The sequence below is a fragment of the Grampus griseus genome (assembly GCF_964374135.1).
Source record: "Grampus griseus genome assembly, chromosome: 10".
NCBI lineage: Eukaryota > Metazoa > Chordata > Mammalia > Artiodactyla > Delphinidae > Grampus > Grampus griseus.
The window spans coordinates 73874955-73897258 of NC_139004.1; the positions used below are offsets into that span (position 1 = coordinate 73874955).

Genomic DNA, 22304 nt, shown 5'->3' on the forward strand with positions numbered 1-22304 from the left:
GTGAAACACATGCATGCACGTGCACACACACACACGCCCGGGCGCACACACACATTCAAGAGCTTGCAATAACAAGCTCTTGGTTGTCCCAGAACTCTTTTGATTTCCTGTGCCCCTATTCTCTGCCAATACCGTAGGAAAGATCTGAAGACAACTGGATTCATTTTGCCTGTGTGTAAAGAGCCTGAGTCGCTAACAGTACACAGCTCTAGCCAGCACTGCCTTGCTAAAAAGGAATGACAAACAAAAAATTACAATTTCATAACCTAGAAATCATAAAGTGCATCTTTTCCCAGAATTTTAGAACCTCATTCTGTTTTCATGCTCCTGAAGTAACAAAAAACAAGGTTTTAAGACTGTTATTCTTGTTCCTTTTAAAATAATTAATTTCTCAAGAGAAAATCTGATTACAATGACTTTATCTATCTTTTTCACCATCATATTGTGTTTATTAAGTGGTGTAAGCAGAGAGATTGCAATAGTAATTTCCACATGGTCAGGGGAAGTAATTACCTATTACTAGTGTATTAAAAGCAATTTCTCCAGGAAAAGTAAATCACCACAAGTCCTTATATGAAGAGAGGGGAGTTGATGACTGGAGGTCGGGGCTGCCAGGGTAGTAGCTCATGGCTGAACCAAGGAAAGGCAAATTCCTTGTAGAAGTGTCATCATTATACATGTTCAGCAATCAATCTCTACCTCCAGTAAGGTATCTCTTCCTGAAACAGCTGTCCCATCTTTCTCTTGCTAACCCTCAAGTCACCCTTTCACTATGCCCTTTGAAATTCTTACTACTGAAAAGTACCTATATTCTTTATATTCTTCTAAGGGTCCTACACACCTTACCTTAACTGAAACCTGGCTTTTCTCTGAGATACTACTTCCCCTTCAAGTCTGGAGCTGAAGTTCACTTATGCAGTTCACCTGCGCTTCTACAGCCCCCTATTTTGAGGCAATGGGGCGGGGTGGCACTAGAAGAGAGTTTGCTCTTCTGACTGGGAACCTCTATCTTCTTTGGAGCCTGAGGCATTGCAGAGACAGGCTCTTCCACCCTTTCAGCTTCACATCACGCCCCAGTCACTCCTTCTACCTCCTCAGGTACACAAGCACCATCCTATACACACATTCCTGGAAAATACTGGGACCAGGTTCATCTTACCTTCTGATTCAACACCCTAAAAGTCCCTTAACCTTTTCTTAAAGTCTTCCTCTCCTCTTCACTCCTTAATCCACTCACGTGGCCATATCCTGAGATTTAATTTAATTACCCTGAAATACTTTAAAAATTCTGAATTATATTCTATTCCTTTATCTGTCTGTCAACTCCTTCCAGTTAACCTCTACTGACAACACCTTTTAAATATATTCTTCCGAGGGATGCAAGAGTTTGGGCCCTGGAGCCAAACTGTCTGGATTTGGATTCCAGTTCCACCACTTACTAGTTATATAATCTTTGCAGTTACTTGTCCTCTCTGTGCCTCTCTTTCCTTATTTGTAAAACGGTGATAATAATGACAAATCTCTCATACAGTTGTTAGGATTCAATGTTTAAATACATGTAAGCACTTCTAATAGTGCCTAACATATGGTAAATGCTCAATGTATGTTAACCATATGATCTTTTTGACGTTCATACCATGAAATTCATAGACTTTGAGGGTACAGTTCAATGAGTTTTGACCATTTCATACATCTGTATACCATACCCTATCAAGATACAGAACATTTCGATCACCGCAGACCGATCTTTTGTGCAGCTCTCCTATCAATCTCAGCAGTCATACCGTTTAAGGGCAAGTACTAACTTCTTTCACTTTAATTTTGTCTATTCTATTACTTTATATAAATGAAATCACAGTAAATGGCTTCTTAGAGTTAGGCTAAGACTTGAGGTTCATCAGTGTTCTTGCATGTACTGGTAGTTCATTCTTGTTTTGCTGAGTAGGAGCTCACTATGAATAGACCACAATTTGTTTGTTCAGTCTTCTGTTGTTGGACACTTGTGTTATTTCAAGATTTCGGCTATCATAAATAAAACTGTTGTGAAATTCAAATTTGTGTACACATATTTTCATTTCCTTGAATAGACACGAAGAAGTGGAACTGTTGGGTCAAAGGGTAAATGTTTAACTTTATGAGAAACTTCCAAAGGTATTTCCAAAGTGGTTATACCATTTTCCTTTACACTAGAAATTTATGAAATTGCTTTACATCTCAACAATATTTAGTATTTCTCGCCTCTTTTAATTTAGCCATTCTAGTGAATGAAGTAGTGGTGGTAACTGTGTTTTAAATCTGAATTTCCCTGACTGATGGTATAGAGCTCTTCTTCGTATGCTTATTTAACCAAATGTATAATTTTTGTTTAATTATTTTTGCCTTAAAAAGTTATGTCTTTTTATTATAGAGTTGTAGGATGTAGTCTGAATACAAGTCTTTTGTCAGTTATATGCATTAAGAATATTTTCTCCCAGTTTGTGCCTTGCTTATTCATTTTTTAATAATATCTTTTTGATGAGAAGTTTTAACTTTTATTGAAGCCCATTTTGTCAATTAATTTTTTATTATGGTTAATGCTTTCTGGGTCCTAAGAAATCTCTTAAAGTAGCCCTTTAGTTTTAGTATTTATTTAGGTATACGATTCATCTCAAATTAATTTTTGTGAATGGTATGAAGTATGGGTTGAGGTTCATTTTTCTTTCTTCTGTATGAATACTCAGAAGTTCCAGTTCTCAAAAAATTGCTCTGATGCCTTGGTTGAAAATCAACTGACTATACATGTGTGGGTGTACTTCTGAACTTTTTATTGGTATCTATGCCAAGAACATAATGTCTTCATTACTGTAAGCTTAAACCAAGTTTTGAAATCATGAGGTATAAATTTTACTTTTTGAAAATTGTTTTGGCTATTCTAGGACCTTTGAATTTCTATGTAAATTTCAGAAGTATCTTCTTAATTTCTGGGAAAAAAAAAAAAAAGAAGCCTGTTGGGATTCTAACTGGGATTAGATTGAACCAACAGATTTACTGAAAGAGTATTGGCAGCTTAACAAATACAGTCTTCTGATTCATAAACAACATTCCCCCATTTATTTAGGTCTTCAATTTCTCTCAGCAATGTTTTATAGCTTTCACTGTAAAGGTCTAACATATATTTTGTTATTCCTGAATATTTAATATTTTTCATGGTATTGTAAATATTTTTAAGATTTAGAATTTTCAATTGTTTACTGTTACAACTTCGTATAGAAATATATAGAAACAAATGATTTTGGTATACTGCCATTGTATTCTGTGACCTTGATAAACTCAATTACGTTACTAGGTTTTCTTTAGTTTTTGTCGGTTCCCTAGAATTTTCTTTTTTATTAAAACATCTTTATTGGAGTATAATTGCTTTACAATGTTGTGTTAATTTCTGCTGTAAAACAAAGTGAATCAGCTATATGCATACATATAGCTCCATATCCCCTCCCTCTTGTGCCTCCCTCACACCCTCCCTTTCCCACCCCTCTAGGTGGTCAAAAAGCACGGAGCTGACATCCCTGTTCTATGCAGCTAATTCCCACTAGCTATCTATTTTACATTTGGTAGTATATATATGTCAATGCTACTCTCTCACTTTGTCCCAGCTTACCCTTCCCCTCCCCATGTCCTCAGCTTACCCTTCCCCTCCTCGTGCATTTTCTATGTCTGTGTCTTTATTCCTGTCCTATCCCTAGGTTCATCAGAACCAGTTTTTTTTTTTTTTTTTAGATTCCATATATACGTGTTAGGATATGGTATTTGTTTTCCTCTTTCTGACTTACTTCACGCTGTATGAGACTCTAGGCCCATCCACCTCACTACAAATAACTCAATTTCGTTTCTTGTATGGCTAATATTCCATTGTATATATGTGCCACATCTTCTTTATCCATTCATCTGTTGATGGATACCTAGGTTGCTTCCATATCCTGGCTATTGTAAATAGTGCTGCAATGATATTGTGGTAGATGACTCTTTTTGAATTATGGTTTTCTCAGGGTATATGCCCAGTAGTGGGATTGCTGGGTCGTATGGTAGTTCAATTTGTAGTTTTTTAAGGAACCTCCATACTGTTCTCCATAGTGGCTGTATCAATTTACATTCCCACCAACAGTTCGAGAGGGTTCCCTTTTCTCCACACCCTCTCCAGCATTTATTGTTTGTAGATTTTTTGATGATGGCCATTCTGACACGTGTGAGGTGATACCTCATTGTGCTTTTGATTTGCATTTCTTTAATGATTAGAGATGTTGAGCATCTTTTCAAGTGTTTGTTGGCAACCGGTATGTCTTCTTTAGAGAATTGTCAATTTAGGTGTTCAGCCCACTTTTGGATTGGGTTGTGTGTTTTTTGGATATTGAGCTGCATGAGCTGCTTGTATAATTTGGAGATTAATCCTTTGTCAGTTGCAACGTTGGCAAATATTTTCTCCCATTCTGAGGGCTGTCTTTTCATCGTGTTTATGGTTTCCTTTTCTGTACAAAAGCTTTTAAGTTTCATTAGGTCTCATTTGTTTATTTTTATTTCCATTGCTCTAGGAGGGGGGTCAAAAAGGATCTTGCTGTGATTTATGTCATGGAGTGTTCTATGTTTTCCTCTAAGAGTTTTATAGTGTCTGGCCTTACATTTAGGTCTTTAATCTATTTTGAGTTTATTTTTGTGTATGGTGTTAGGAAGTGCTCTAATTTCATTCTTTTACATGTAGCTGTCCAGTTTTCCCAGCACCACTTATTGAAGAGGCTGTCTTTGTTCCATTGTATATTCTTGCCTCCCTTATCAAAGATAAGGTGACCATATGAGCATGGGTTTATCTCTGGGCTTTCAATCCTGTTCCATTGATCTATATTTCTGTTTTTGAGCCAGTACCATATTGGCCTGTAGTTTTCTTTTTTTGGGGGGGACATCTTTGTGTGGTTTTGGTATCAAGGTGATGGTAGCCTGGTAGAATGAGTTTGGGGGTATTCTTCCCTCTACTCTATTTTGGAAGAGCTTGAGAAGGAAAGATGTTAGCTCTTTTCTAAATTTTGATAGAATTCACCTGTGAATCCATCTGGTCCTGGGCTTTTGTTTGTTGGAAGATTTTTAATCACAGTTTCAATACCAGTGTTGTGACTGGTCTGTTTATATTTTCTACTTCTTCCTGGTTCTGTCTCGGAAGGTTGTGGTTTTCTAAGAACTTGTCCATTTCTTCCAGCTTGTCCATTTTATTGGCATATCATTGCTTGTAGTAATCTCTCATGATGCTTGTATTTCTTCAGTGTTAGTTGTTATTTCTTCTTTTTCATTTCTGATTCTGCTGATTTGAGTCTTCTCCCTTTTTTTCTTGATGAGTTTGGTTAATGGTTTATCAATTTTGTTTATCTTCTCAAAGAACCAGCTTTTACGTTTATTGATCTTTGCTACTGTTTCCTTCATTTATTTTTCATTTATTTCCAATCTGATCTTTATGATTTCTTTCTTTCTGCTAACTTTGGGGTTTTTTTTGTTCTTTCTCTCATTGCTTTAGGTGTAAGGTTAGGCTGTTTATCTGACGTTTTTGTTATTTCTTGAGGTAGGACTGTATTGCTATAAACTTCCCTGTTAGAACCGCTTTTGTTGCATCCCATAGGTTTTGGGTTATTGTGTTTTCATTATCATTTGTTCCTAGGCATTTTTTGACTTCCTCTTTGATTTCTTCAGTCATCTCTTGATTATTTAGTAACATATTGTTTAGCCTCCATGTGTTTGCAGTTTTCAGTTTTTTCCCTGTAATTGATATCTAGTCTCAGAGCACTGTGGTCAGAAAAGATACTTGATACAACTTCAATTTTCTTAAATTTACCAAGGCTTGATTTGTGAACCAAGATATTTTCTAACCTGGAGAACGTTCCATGGACAGTTGAGAAGAAAGTGTATTCTGTTGTTTTTGGATGGAATGTCCTATAAATGTCAATTAAGTCCATCTTGCTTAATGTGTCATTTAAAGCTTGTGTTTTCTTATTTATTTTCATTTTGGATGATCTGTCCATTGGTGAAAGTGGGGTTTTAAAGTCCCCTACTATGATTGTGTTACTGTCGATTTCCCCTTTTATGGCTGTTAGCATTTGCGTTATGTATTGAGGTGCTCCTATGTTGGATGCATAAATATTTTTAATTGTTATATCTTCTTCTTGGATTGATCCCTTGATCATTATGTAGTGTCTTGTCCTTCTTTGTCTCCTATAATAGTCTTTATTTTAAAGTCTATTTTGCCTGATATGAGAAATGCTACTCCAGTTTTCTTTTGATTTCCATTTGAATGGAATATCTTCTTCCATTCCCTCACTTTCAATCTATATGATTGTGACCCGAGGTCTGAAGTGGGTGTCTTGTAGACAGCATATACATGGGTCTTGTTTTTGTATCCATTCAGCCAGTCTGTGTCTTTTGGTTGGAGCATTCAGTCCATTTACATTTAAGGTAATCATCAATATGTATGTTCCTCTTACCATTTTCTTAATTGTTTTGGGTTTGTTATTGTACGTCTTTTTCTTCTCTTGTGTTTCCTGCCTAGAGAAGTTCCTTTAGCATTTGTTGTAAAGCTGTTTTGCTGGTGCTGAATTCTCTTAACTTTTGCTCATCTGTAAAGGTTTTAATTCCTCTGTCAAATCTGAATGAGATCCTTGCTGGGCAGAGTAATGTTGGTGGTAGGTTTTTCCCTTTCATCACTTTAAATATGTCCTGCCACTCCCTTCTGGCTTCCAGAGTTTCTGCTGAACGATCAGCTGTTAACCTTATAGGGATTCCCTTGTATGTTATTTGCTGCTTTTCTCTTGCTGCTTTTAATATTTTCCCTTTGTAGTTAATTTTTGATAGTTTGATTAATATGTGGCTTGGCAAGTTTCTCCTTGGATTTATCCTGTATGGGATTCTCTGCGCTTCCTGGGCTTGATTTACTATTTCCTTTCCCATGTTAGGGAAGTTTTCAACTATAATCTCTTGAAATATTTTCTCAGACCCTTTCTTTTTCACTTATTTTTCTGGGACCCCTATGATTTGAACGTTGGTACGTTTAATGTTGTCCCAGAGGTCTCTTTTCATTCTTTTTTCTTTATTGTGTTCTGTGGCAGTTATGTCCACTATTTTATTTTCCAGGTCACTTATCCGTTGTTCTGTCTCAGTTATTCTGCTATTGATTCCTTCTAGAGAATTTTTAATTTCATTTATTGTGTTGTTCATCATTGTTTGTTTGCTCTTTAGTTCTTCTAGGTCCTTGTTAAACGTTTCTTGCATTTTCTCCATTCTATTTCCAAGATTTTGGATCATCTCTACTATCATTACTCTGATTTCTTTTTCAGGTAGACTGCCTGTTTCCTCTTCATTTGTTTGGTCTGGTGTGTTTTTACCTTGCTCCTTCATCTGCTGCATATTTCTCTGTCTTCTGATTTTGTTTAACTTGCTGCATTTGGGGTCTCCTTTTCACAGGCTGCAGGTTTGTAGTTCCCATTGTTCTTGGTGTCTGCCCCCGGTGGGTGAGGTTGGTTCAGTGGCTTGTTTAGGCTTCCTGGTGGAGGGGACTGGTGTCTGTGCTCCTGTGGGTGGGGCTGTATCTTGTCTCTGTGGTGGGCAGGGCCGTGTCTGGTGGTGTGTTTTGCGGTGTCTGTGAACGTATTATGATTTTAGGCAGGCTCTCTGCTGATGGGTGGGGTTTTGTTCCTCTCTTGCTAGTTGTTTGGTAAGGGGCATCCAGCACTGGAGCTTGCTGGCCGTTGGGTGGAGCAGGGTCTTAGTGTTGAGACGGAGGTCTCTGGGAGAGCTCTTGCCGATTTACATTATGTGGGGCCGGGAGGTCTCTGGTGGTCCAATGTCCTGGACTCGGCTCTCCCACCTCGGAGGCTCAAGCCTGACACCCGGCCAAAGTGTGAAGACCCTTCTAAAACGAACAGTGCTCACGGTCTTTTCCGTCCACAATCCAGAAGGATTCATCCAGCCTAGCATGCTGCTCTGTATCTTTCAGCTCACTGACCCCAATCCAGTGTTCATACACACTGCATGCATTTGAGACACTCCAGGGAGAGTCTCTGCACGTCTGAAGTAAGGTCCTGGAGCAACACCCCACTGTGTGCAGCAGACAGCAGGCAGGACATGGCAGCAGCCCTCTCTAGAATTTTCTACAAGATGATTATGTTGTCTGCAAAGAAAGAAACTTTTATTTCTTCTTTTTCAATCTGTATGTTTTAAAATTTCTCTTTATTATCTTATTGCACTTGCTGGGACCTCTAATGCAATGCTGAATCGAAGCAGTCAGTGTGGATATCTTTGCTTTGTTCCCCAACTTAGGAGGTAAGTATTGATAGTATTTCACCATTAAGTATGATTTAGTTGTAGGTTTTTTATAGAGGCCTTTTATCAGGCTCAACAAGTTTCCTTCTATTACTAGTTTGATGTGAGTTTTCATTTTAATGGCTAATGAATTTTCATCACGATTTTTCTACATACATTGAGATGACTTTATGACTTTTTCCCTTTATACTGTTAATGTGAAAAATTACACTGACTAATTTTCAAGTGTAAGACTAACCTTGAATTCTTGGAATAAACATCACTTGGTCATGATATTAAGGATCCAAGTGTCTATGTTCTTGAGTGATACTGATTTATAGTTCTCTTTTGGGAATTAATATAGTTCCTGGTTTTGGTATCAGAATTATGCTGGCCGCATTTTATTAAGTGAATTGAAAAATGTTCCTTCTCCTTTATTATCTGAGAGACAGTATTATTCTTTCCTTAAATGTTTGGTTACATTTACCCATAAAGCCATCTGCACCTGTACTGTTTTGTGGGAATGTTTTAAATTACAAATTCAGTTTCTAAAAATAGATATAAGGCTACTCAGATTTTCTATTTCTTTTAGTATCAGTTTTAGTAATGTGTCTTTAAAAGAATTTTCCCACTTAATCTAAGTTGTCAAATTTATTAGTATACAATTGTTCATAATATTCCCTTATTTTCCTTTTTCCTTACATTCATTCTTGATATTGACAATGTGTGTGTGTTCTTTTTTTCTTGATTAGTCTAGGTTTATCACTTACTAAATATTTTCAAAAATCCAAATTTGTTTTCAGTGGTTTTTCTCCATTGCCCATTTTCCATTTCACTGTCTTATTCTCTTGATTATTTCTTTCTGCACACTTCAGATGCCTGTAATGCATTTCACAGATTTTAGTATGCTTTATTTTCATTACCATTTAAAATTAGTAAAAATATCAGTTAAAATATTTGCTAATATTCCGTTAGTTTTCTTTTACTTATAGGTTATTTAGAAGTATGTTGCTTTGTTTTCAAGTACTTGAGGATTTTTCAGTTATATTTTTGTTACTAATTTCCATCTAATTTCATTTAGCCACAGAATGTACTTTGTATGATTTCAGTCTTTTTAACTTTGCTGAGATTAACACAGCCTGAGATACCATATATCTTGGTGAACATTCAATGCATACTTGAATATAGTGTTATTCTGCAATTGTTAGATTAAACATCCTAGAAATGTCAAATAAGTCAGGTTGATTGATAGCATTTTTCAAGTTTACTGATTTTCTGTCAGTTTCTGAGAGGGGAGTGTTGAAATCGTCATCTATAATTGTGTTTTTCTCTTTCTCTCTTCAGTTGTTAGTTTTTGCTTCATGCATTTTCAAGCACCGTTACAAGCTATGTACACATGTAGGATGTTATATCTTCTACATGACTGACCCCCTTATCATTATGAAATATGCCTTGTTACATAATATTCCTTGTCCTGCAGTCTACTTTGACTGATATTAATAGAGAGCCATTCTAGCTTTCTTATAATTTGTGTTTGCAAGGTAAAACTTTTTGTATTAAAAATTTTTTAACCTACCTGTGTCCTTAAATTTAATGTGCACTGCTTATAAACAGAATATAATTGTCTCACTTTTTATTCAACATAACGATTTCTGTTGGAGTGTTTAGTCCATTTCCATTTAATGTAATTATTCTGATGTGTTTGAGTTTAAGGCTACCAATTTATTTGTTTTCAATCTGTCCCATCTGCTCTTTGTTTAGCTCTCCTCTATTTTGGATTGAATATATTTTTAGTGCCCCATTAATTTCCTCAATTTGTTGATTAGCTATATTTGTTGATTAGTTGTTCTTTTACTTTTTTCTATGGTTGCCAAAGTTTGCAATATGAATCTTTAACTTCTAACAATTTAACTCTGAATAAATATTAGAATATCTTCTGGATTAGAACCTCATAAAAGTATACTACCATCTCTGTGTTATTATTGTCACACATTTTACTTCTACATTGTTATTTTTGCTTTCAACAATCAAATACTTTGAAAGAATTTATGGTATGAATAAAGACCTTTTAGATTTACCTATTAATTTACCATTACTTGTCCTCTTCATTCTCTCACTTAGATCCAAATTTCTATCTGGCACATTTTTTTCAGCCTGAATAACTTCCTTTAATATTTCTGTAGTGCAGGTTTGCTGGTAACGAATTCTCTCAACTTTTTAGTCTGAAAATGTTATTTTGCTCCAATTTTTGAAGAATATTTTCACTAGATAAAGAATTCTAAGTTGACAGGTTTAAACATTTTTTTTCCCTAGCACTATTTCATTGCCTTCCTACTTTCATTGCTTCTGATGGAAAGCTGGTGATATATTTTATCATTGTTCTCTTGTGTATAATTGATTTTTTCTCTTCTTGCTGCTTGTTTAGATTTTATCATTGATTTTTAGCAATTTAATTATGACATACCATGGTGTGATCTTTGTGGGTTTTTTTTTTTTTAGTTATGATATACCATGGTGTGATCTTGGTGTGGTTTTTGTGTGTTTCTCAGCTCATAGTTTGTTGAGCTTACTGGATCTATGGGTATATTTTTCAAAATCTGAAAAATTTCAACCATGATTTCTATAAAGTTTCTTCTGCTCAATCTCTTTTTGCTCTCCTTATAGTACTCCAATTACACATATATTAGACTGACAGATACTGTTTCACAGGCCATTCAGGCTATATTCATTTTTTTTCCAGGCTTTTCCCTTCTCTCTGTGCTTCAGTTTGAAGAGTTTCTATATTCTTGACTTCAATTTTACTGATATTCCCCAGTGTTTAACTTAGTGTTAAGTCTATCCAGTGAAACGTTCATTTCAACATTGTATTTTTCCAAATTTCTTTTCATAGTTTCCTTTTTCCATTGGGGTCTCTTAATTTGCTCCCTCATTATGTTCAGAGTTTCCTTTAAATCCTCTAATATATTTATAATAGTTATTTTAAGGCCTGTGATTTTTCTCCTGGTTATGGATCATGTTTACCCAGTTTGCCTATCTAGTATCCGTTTTTTAAAAATTGTATTCTGGACATTATGGCTACTATGTTTTTGGGCTTTTGGATTTTGTTGTTTTTCTTAGAAGTGTCCTAAAGATGTTCCAGGTGGAAGTTTATTTGCACATCATCTTGATCTTTTGATGTGAGTTTTTATATTTGTTAGGTCAGGTCTAAGGTAACCTTTTCTCCAGGACTAGATAAGCTTCATTTCTAAGTAATATTGTCTTTCTGGAGTTTCTCCTGTATGTGTTCAGTGATACCTATTCACTCTGGCCAGTACTTGAATATCTCCTAGCCCTGTGTGTCACAGCTGCTTAGTAGGTGTTCTTTCCCCAGGGGCTCGTCTGTGATTACTTCATGGGGTCCTACTGTAAGCATGCACAAAGGTTCAAGAAGACCCTGATGCATATTTCTGAAGCTCCTCTCAGATACACTAACCTACAAATTCTGGCTACCTCAGTCTCAGTCATCCTTAACTCTGATCTCTTTCTCTATTCAGCAAGATGCCATGCTCTGTCTGGGCTCCCATCTCTGCAGTCCAGAATGGGCCTTCAGAAAGCTTGGGAACATAGGACTCATCTCATTTGTTTCTCATTTTTAAAAGTATGTTGCCTGATATCCAAATGGTTGAAAAGTCTTATTTCAAATATTTTTTCCAATTTTATATTTGTTTATAGTAGGAAGGACAGTTTGATACCAGATATTCTGTCATAGGCAGAAACAGCAATCTAAGCAGTCATTTAAGCTCCTACAGGATATTTCCCTTGTTGGTAGCACATGCACTTTGCCAATTTCCAGCCCTAGATTAATTCAGTGCCATTTTCTCCCTTTTTTTTCACTGATTTAAATCCTGAAGTATCTTTTATATCTGTTCTCCTCTTCTACTTCTTTGCTACTACACTAATTCAGGCTAATATGACTCACCGGGACTTCACACAGCCTTTTAATTGGTCTCTCTGCCTCTAGCTCTTTTTATTCTGACATTGTACTCATTTTCTAGAATACAGATAATATTGTGAAACTTCTCCAAGTTAAAATTTAAAAAGAAAACTCTAATGGACTAAAAATTTAAATTTCTTATCATGGCTTTCAAGGCCCTTCATGGTTTCATCCAGTCTTCTTTTCCAGCACTGTGATTCTGTACATTCCCATTATACAACCCAGTTAAGGGCTCAAACATGACATGAACTTCCATGCTTTTATTTGTGTGTATTCACAATTTAGCACAAATATCTCCACTTATAACACACTCCAACTTGGCTAGAAAAGTCTGATATTTTCCTTTAGCAGCATTTGTTTCCTAAGACTAGTTTGGTGTTAACCACTGCCCATCATCATTAACTTGTTTATATGTTTGCCTCCTCTGCCTATTATAATCTCATGGATGAGAAGACTGTGCACCATTCACATTCAGATTCACATCTTTTGGCACAGACCTTGGCCTACAGCAGGGGCTCAAAAGGTAATTTGTTAACTGAAATAAACTGCAAGTTCAGACGTTTATCATGATAACATATTCACAAATTAAAAAACATAGATTCAGGTCAAGAGAAAATAGTAAAATGATAACAATATCAACTAACACTAACTAAGCACTTACTATGAACTTGGCACTATTCTAAGTAATAACTCATTTAATAGTAACAACTCCTCTATGAAGTAGGTTCTATAATTGTCAGGACCTAACCAATGAGCAAACTGAAGCACACAGAAATAACTGACTTGCCCAAGGGCCCACAGACAGGAAGTGACAGCTAGGTTTCAAACCCCTACAATATAGCTCTCAAGGCCACATTTTACCTCTAATACTACTCTGCCTGTTCAAGTGATTTGAAAATAGGGTGACCTAAAGCTGGGTAATCATTCATTTTCCAGAACAAATATTTTTATGTAGTTGTCCCTATTTCACATAACCATTCAGGGTCAGCAGAGAAAAGAGATTTTCCCAAATCTCTTCAACACCCACATTAGACAGGTGAGTAGAGAGAGTGAAAAACAAGTATTATTAAATGATATGCACATGAAAACGTTTACAAACCCTCAAATATGTACCACAGACACTACAGTGGATTCTAGGTTAGAATGACTTCATTGAGAGACATTCTCTAATTATATCTTAAATATACATCTAAAAAAATCTGCCTCCTCCATTCTCTGTTCATTCAATGGCACTTAAGAAATTAAATACCGTTAAGAACCAAAAATTTCCAACTCACTGGCTCTATGGGAAAAATGATCTTTGAGAGGAAACTTTAAAAACAGTATGCCACTCTTTCAGTTTCTAATAAAATCTATAACATATTCCGTCAGAGTTGTGGTTCAAGAAAGTACAACTCCTAAAGAGTAATTCTATCTATCTAAATGACAAACACTGGGTATTTAAGTGGTAAAGGTTACTAAAAGAATTTGGCATTGTAATTTATCATACTACTTTGTTATACCTCCAATGAAAGATTCATTCTCAGCAATATCTCACACCTGAACTTCCTATTCAAATGGAATTAAATTCACTGTACATTAATACATACTTTGCTGGCAAGACATTGATGTTCATCTGATACCATCACCAACTGACTGAAATTATATTAAAGAAGAAGTAAGATTGATTTCAGTGAGTCTTGACTAAGTGGCTACCCCCACTGTTTAATATGATGGTTATTAATTTTTAAAACTGTTCTTGTCATTGAAAACCTAAATTAAACATATAAATTTTTATAATTTAAATGTTAAAATGAATCCATCATAATTAAGAATAACATGAAAAATAAAATTTTTTATTTGAAAGGTTGAACGTTCTATCGTAACTGGAACAGTAAGTGGCCTCTAAATAAATATTCATGTTGGTGTGGCTATAAAAATATTAACTTTATTTGCTGCCTCTGGTTATGTGAAGGCTTTAGCTAAAGAACCAAGGCAAAGTGGACCATTTGGCAATTATCCTCTAAATCAGGGCCGTGGCAGGTCACTTAAATGAGTGAAGCAGGAAGGGTCTGACTGCACCCACATCCTTATGAGTGGAGAGGACTGAACTTCACAGGAGAGCTTAAAACTCCATTAAAAGTGTGCAGTTGCCACTCTGCTCTATCTGACTGCTTGCTGTGCAAGAAAGCAGACTCAATGTTAACTTCTGATTTTTTTAAAAAAGAGGTCAGAAATTTTATGTGAAATCTCCTGATTTAAAAATGTTAACTGAAGTGCTTTTAAAATACTGTATTTTGAGGTTTATCACCAAAATATCTATGGCTCTTAAAAAGTAGAATGAAGTGAAGAGGACTTTGGCAAAAAGCAGAGAACTGAGGCCAACATCACACCAACACCAGGGAGGACCCCAGGCATGGCATTTTAAATGGGTGGAGGGCTCTCTGTCACTTTGCTGCTCTCTCTAGAAATTTCCCTTAAACAAGATTCAGCTTTAATTCAATAAGGGCTCATTTGGAATTGACTATGTTAGCAATGGAAAGGAAAGACCCTCCCTCTGGTGCTGTAGCATCTCCTGGATTGGGAGGAAAATGAGGGGAAATGAGAGCAAGTATTAGAACCGAGTTTCTTAATATTTGCTTGAGTACTCCTGGACATTTATGGAATAGGCAGGCATATTTAGAAAGCTTATACAATTTGTCCATGATAAACTCATTCTTTTATCTCCCAAGTCAGAAGGCACATTAAGACTTGTCAATTTGTTCAACAAACATTTATTGCATACTTACTATATGCCATGTACATAGGCACTAGGGATAAAAACCAAATGAGTCATGCTTACAGCCTAAAAGGGGAGACAGGTAAGTAAACAGACGATTAAAGTGCAGGGTGAAGAAGTATTATAAGAATTGTGAATTTGTGAATGGTAATGATGTGCTGTACCCAAAATGTCTAATCAATCAGCAGAGGGGAAATCATGGAGGGTGTCCTGGAAGAAGTAGCACCTAAAGAGCAAATAGGAGATATAATCCTTATTTAAAGCTTGGTCCATGCCAGGCACTGTTCTAAAAGCCTTATGTTTATTAACTCATGTAAATTCCCACAAGAACCTTAGTAGTATGCATGCCTCATATTATCTGCATTTTATAAATGAGGAAAATGAACACAGGAACTTGCACAGGGTTACATAACTATAAGTGTCAGAACTCAGATGCCATGTTCTTAACTCCTATGTATTATTTACATGTTTATATTTCTTAAAATATAGAATAATTAGGACATAGTACAAGTAGTTATGATTTGATGATTTCATTGGGATGGGGAACACTATAGAAACAAATACCTTGTCTTTGCTTAGGACTGCCTTGAATTACGTGAGCAATTTTTCTAGATTCAAGACAAGTTCTAGATATTTTGCTTTTCAAAATTTAGCATGAGCTGAAGTCACCTAAGTTATAGACACCAGTTTGATTTTTTCACATTAGGGTTTTTTTTAAAAACAGCTACATGTAATTTTCATGCCTGCATCTCCTTTCTTTTATATTTTCTATTGAGCTGTCTCACTGGGGATGAGAAGATGAGGTAGATAGATGAGCGAAGACACATTGCCCCACAGGGCCTATTACAGCTATTTTCTTTTTAGTTTAAATAGTACATTTCTTATGTCATTAGATACCTGGCACTGCTAGCACATATTCCTCTTAAAGACTCATTTATTAAATATGAAAGATTGTTCAATGAAGTTTACTTCCTATATCAGCAAGATATTTGTGTGGTTTACTTTTAACAGACAATATTTTATTTTCAGATACTGTATTCCCACAAGTGCCACTGGATGGAGGGTACACTGTGTGTGTGTGTGTGTGTGTGTGTGTGTGAAGATTATAGCCATGTACAGAATGATCAGTTCAGATTTTCATATGATATCCAGAAACTTCAGAGTTAGTTAACTGACAAGGGTGACTGAACCCACAAAAGCAAGGTAATGACAAACCTGATTGATTAACCACACACAGAATAGTGTATTAGTCTCATATATGGTTTAGCTCTTGGAAACCACCTAACACTGAACTCTAAACAATCTTTGATGAATAAGGAAATCATACCTAAACATAAGAAGATGAATATAATTTCATTTGTAAGGACTAATGCACTTCCTTAACGTCTTAAATGATTTAATTTTAATAACTGAAGTATTTGCATTTAATCTTTGTGCATTTATGAGTGTTTAGTACACAATGAATTAAAATAATTCTACTGCAAACAGAAACCATCAATTTATTCCAAAATCCAGCACCTATCTGTTACTGGGCTCAATCTCCAGGTTTTCCAGACTCAAAACCTCAAAGTTATCTTTGATTCCTCCCCTCTATTTATATCTACTTGAACATGAAGCCCAGTGGATCAGCCTACTGAAAGCAATGGTCAGGATGCTCTCATGTCTCCATCTTCCATTCACAGGGCCCACTGTCCTGACTCCTTCCTCATACACCAAAACTTGTCAGTGAAGTTACTAATGGCCTCCTGATTGCCACATCCCAAATACTTTCACATCTTGACATTTTCTCTTACCAAAACTTCCTTGGTTTCCACCACACTGTACTTTGCTTCATGATTCACATCACTTTCTCATTGTTGCCCTGTCTCCTTCATGGATTCTTCTTCCTTTGCCCACCCTTCTTCTTGGGTAGGCCCTTGCATTTCCTCCTCTAGCCTCTTTTGTTGTTGTTGTTGCCATTCTTACTCTCTCTGCAGGCAGGCAATTTCATCACTCTCATGACTGTAAGTGCCACCTGTATGCTGAAGAAGCCCAAATATCCAGCTCATACCTCTCTCTAGGACTCTAACGTTATGTACCCCCCAAATTCTCAATCTGAATGTCTCAGACTGTTTTATCAACATTTCCATCTCCCCTTTCTAACCGTGCTCTTTCTCCTGGATTTCTAGGTATTGATTCTGTCACCAGTCATCCAAAGTAGAAAGTCAACTGAGAGCCATCCTTGACTTTTCCTTTTTCTTCCTTTCTGACACTTAATTAATCTTCAATTAAAATTTTTAGTTATTTTTCAACTCTGTTTCCTCATCTTCACTCTGATTTCTATTTCCCAACTTTAGGACTCATCTCTCTTACACCTATATCATTCATCTACTCATCCATCCACTTACATAATTATTGAGTGCCTAGGAGAAGCCAGGTACTGCTGCTCTCTTACCTTCTTGTGACAACTGCACTGACTTTCTAACTGGTCCTGCTGGCCTCCAGTCTCATCTTTCCCACCCATCCTCCAAAGCGATGTTCTATCTAAAATGCAAATCTGACCATGCCCCCCTGCTGCAAGCCCTTCAAAAGCTCCCTATCACCTATGAGATAAAAGTCCAGGCTCCCTGCCTATAAATATAAGCCCTACCAGGAGGTTGCCCTGTTTTCTTCTCCAGCCTTACTACTTCCCTACTATTCTGGTCTCTCCTCAGCAACACTGGATTATTACGTGCCTACACATCTCATGCAGCTACTCTTAATGCTACTCTTTCTGTTCTGGAATACCACCCCAACTTGAACTGGTTAGTGCCTTCTCTCTTCTTATAATCTTTCAAGGCCTAGCTCAGGCATCCCCTTCTTCAGAAGCCCTTCTCTGATCATTCCCCTGGTGCTCCATAGTTCACAGTGGGTCCTGCTCTCACAGCATGTACCACATGATATGGAAAAGGTCTGTTTAAGTATGTCTTAGCTCATTGGACCATAAGCTTCTGATGTTACCTTACATCCATTCCTCTACTGCTACCGCCCTAGTCCTCATTAACCCTAATCTGGAGTACGGCAAATGTTCTCTCGATCTCCATTTACCAGCCCCTCTAAGCCATTCCAAATGTCACTACTAGATTAATCTTCCCAAAGCATAAAACTGACTGTATGTTCCTCTCCAAACCAAAAGCTTTAATGGCTTCCTTTTCTCTGCTAAAGTGGCTCCCAAAGAATATGGAACGTGCACCGTTTGTGAAATGGTTTTAGATGGTACATGGGCATGGCATTAAATGACTACAGATCACAGAATAAAAATTTCCATCCATCAGTTTTCTTTCAATCCTAATTATGCCCAAGAAAAAGCTTGAACATGTATCTAGCTCTTGATAAACTCTTGTTAATAAAGAGCAGACCTCAGGACAGAACCCTAAACAGGAAACAGTACTTAGCTAGACTTTAAAATACTGTTTTGTTTTCAGTATCTTTATTGTTATGGTTAATTTTTATTTCTGGAAAGTTATACTGGTTTTCCATTTATAAGTGTGATATAAAGTTTTTTTTAAAAATAAATTTATTTAAGTCAAAAAAGGCTGAGTTGGTTTAAAGGAGAGTATTATGTACATACTGGAACAGGTAGTACACAAACATGGTAGTCATGAGAGTAGTATTGAAATGACTAACATTTGAGAAAGACTAGTCAGTCGTATCAGGCCCAAACTTATTAGCCAGTAACCTACGGCTTACCTACTTATATATTATGCTGCTTTAGGTCTCAGAGGTTACACAAATCTCCCAACCTATATCAGGCTCTTGGATTATAGAACTGAGGTTTCCTTAAGGCTATTTTAAAAAATCTGGCAACAATGATGAATCATTCTCTGTTCTCCAAATATGTGCCACTTTCCAGCCTCTATGCTTCTACTCATGCTGTTCCTTCTGCTTGGAATGCTTGGTTTTTCATTTCTACCTGTTGAAATTCTACAGTCCTTCAAAGTCCATGCCAAGTGCAATCTCCTTCATGAAGCCTTTCCTTGTCCTGCAGTCAGATGGATTTCTTTCCCTTTCACTGTACCAATAGCACTTACTCTCTCTACTGTGCTTCCAATCACAGTTTTGGTGATACCCTAGATATTCAAACAATTATATTCTCCCACCTAGTAGATCTTAAGCTCTTTCACTGGAAGAAAAAGAAGAGTATAAATTTCTATTCATTTTTAATACCACCATGGAACTTAACAGAATGCCTCATACACAGAGTAGGCCCAGAATTAATATTTGCTGAAATAAATTTAATATTTTAAGCAATATTCATGACACTTACGATTTTGCGTTTGATCATGAAGAGTGGGATTTTTGCATGAAGAGGGGTTGAGGACAGTTCCTTATGGACTGTTGATAAATACAATCTTCTTTTTATGTTCCTTAAATCAGTAATTCTGAAAAAAGAGAGAGAAGTGAAGATTCCCATCAATATAATAACCACACTTCTTTGGATAATCATCAAAATAATATAATTTATTATATAGGCCCTTTCCAACAGGGAGATCAAACACAGAATTTAAAAATTGCCTTTTTCTTTGAAGAAGTAATAAAATTTCTTCCTTAATTTGAAAGTGTTCACAAGCCTGAGTGTATAAATTCACTTAATATGCTAATTTATTTCAGTACTCTACCCTATATTTCCAGTCTTCCAGCCTATGAAAAAATTCAATTTGTTTGAACTGAGAAACTGCTAGCCTTTAATAACCATGCTTGTTCCAGCTCCTTAAGCTTGTGTTATCTTGGGACATACTGTCACCTACTAAATAGGAAAACATTATGGGCTTCTTTCTCTAAAAATGCACCTGTCACTTTATATACACTCTTAGTCTGCTTATAGACAGACACAAAACGCTGACTGTCGGTTTCACTTTCCAAGCACATATCTTCGAACCAGAATTATAATACACAAGTTTACTGCTCACTACTCAGGTCAACCCGCAGTGATAACAAGGACACTGAATTTGAACATCTTTAATAGATTTAGACCACAGCCATGATCACAAAGATTAGGTTTGATTCAAATTGATAGAGGCTCATTTTTATGTTCTGCTTCCTTTAGGTCTCAGAGGTAACACAAAAGGCTTAAAATCTCCAAACCTGTCTCATGCTGCTATATTGAAGAATTGATGCTTCCTTAAAAACTGTCTTTTTATTGGAGAAGAGTGATATTTCCCCCATTTTTTAGCAACTTTGTCTAGGTGTACTAATTGCTAATATTATACAATTAGTAATTCCTCAAGAAGACATTTCATTCAAATATACTGCTACCAATATTTACAGTGTAATTAACTATAGTGTAAATCAACACAGCCTTCTCCAGAGCTCTTCCTTGCCTCCTATTTGCACTTTTCTAATCTCATTATTTCTTTCCACTAAAATACTAATACATTTTTTTCTGTAGAAAAACTATCATTGAACAATGTTAAGAGTAAGTACAGCAAAAATTAGGTGACATGATTTCAAATATGCCCCAGACCTAAAAATTCTACCCTACCTGCATAAACAATATCATTAAAAAAAAAAAAGGTTCTGATGAACCTAGGAGCAGGACAGGAATAAAGACGCAGACATAGAGAATGGACTGGAGGATATGGGGAGGGGGAAGGGTAAGCTAGGACTAAGTGGGAGAGTAGCATTGACATATATATACACTACCAAATGTAAAATAGCTAGCTAGTGGGAAGCAGCTGCATAGCACAGGGAGATCAGCTCGGTGCTTTGTGACCACCTAGAGGGGTGGGATAGGGAGGGTGGGAGGGAGACTTAAGAGGGAGGGGATATGGGGATATATGTATACATATAGCTGATTCACTTTGCTATTCAGCAGCAACTAACACAACATTGTAAAGCAGTTATACTCCAATAAAGATGTTGGAAAAAAAAAAAGCAATAAAGCCTTTCAATCCACGGTCAGATGTAAGGTTTAAAGTGCAAAAGTGTTAACACTACTGAAATTTTACACTTACACGTATAAGTAAATGTAGAATATTTGCCCTAAGGTAGTGTCTTCAAAGTGGGATGAGCACATGGGAGAGGAGGAAAATATTAGAACCATCTTTCATACCATCCTTTTAAAATGTTGTATTTGGGTATGTTTCATTACATATACAGTACAGCAACATATTTATATATGTTTGAAATAAATAAATGTACCCATGTGGTTAGTGTGCTCAAACATTTTACCAATAGGATTCAGGATCAAATATGTCTGGAAGGCATTGTCATAAGGGATGCTATTAAGTCGCTTCTATAAGAAGTTCTGATTAGGAAATAAAAGGAAAGACTATATAGCGATTCTGGAAAGTAAAAGAGAACAAAAAATTCCCTTGCATCAAACAAAATGTTTGATTGCAACAACGAAAAACTTACGTGAGACACAGTTTTGCTTTGCTTGGAGGGATAAGACTATGTCATTTTCATTTGAATTGGTAAGGACCGAACTCCAAACAGAGGAACATCTGAGTATAGTCCCATTTTATCAACACATGGAACAACAGGAACATTCATTCATTCATTCCTTCATTCACTCACATATTCAACAATACTCCCTGAGCCAAGCAACATCCTGGGAATATATCGGGGAATACAACAGTGAAAAGGTCAAGGTCTCTACCCTCCAGGAGCTTTTATTCTAGTGGAAAAGGCAGGTGAATAAAGTATAAAGAGACAAAATAAATGCACGTTATCCTAAATGCAATGAAGGAAACAAAAAAGAGACTGAACTAGAAAATAACAAGAAATGAACTACTTCAGACAGTAAAGCCAGCAGGGCTAGGAATTAATAGGTAAGGGAGGGACATGAGGTAGAAAGGAGAGGTAAGAGCCAAATCACGCAGGGCCTTTATGCTAAGGTAAGGGGTTTATAAATTTATTGTGCACAATAGGAAGCTATAAGAGGGTCAACATTCTACCATGCATGATGAATGGATATCATAAAAATAAACAGATATGGTCTCTTTTATTTATTGGGGTAAGATTTGAGTAACTGATATGTACAGATTTTAGTGTTCAATCTCATGTATTTTGGTAAATGTGTACACCCATGTAATCACCACTCCAAATAAAACATAAAACATTTCCATTACCCTAGAAAAGTACCCTCCTGGTCCCTTTTAGTCAGTTCTCACTCCTGATTTTTATCACCATAGATGAATTTTGTCTGTTCGTGAACTTCTTATAAATGGACTGATGTAGAATATACTCTTTTGTGACTGGCTTCTTTCACTTAACATGAAGTGTTTGAGAGTTATCCATGTTATA

The 22304-nt window shown here is 36.2% G+C and overlaps 1 protein-coding gene across 1 annotated transcript in view; it reads right to left on the minus strand.

Moving 5' to 3' along the window:
* Window positions 1-22304, minus strand: part of CFAP20DC (CFAP20 domain containing) — a 266609-nt gene that overhangs the window by 154576 nt on the left and 89729 nt on the right. Inside the window, exon 5 of the mRNA XM_082663225.1 lies at window positions 19324-19438. Coding sequence (XP_082519351.1) covers window positions 19324-19438 — 115 coding nt within the window. The remainder of the gene's footprint in view (window positions 1-19323; window positions 19439-22304) is intronic.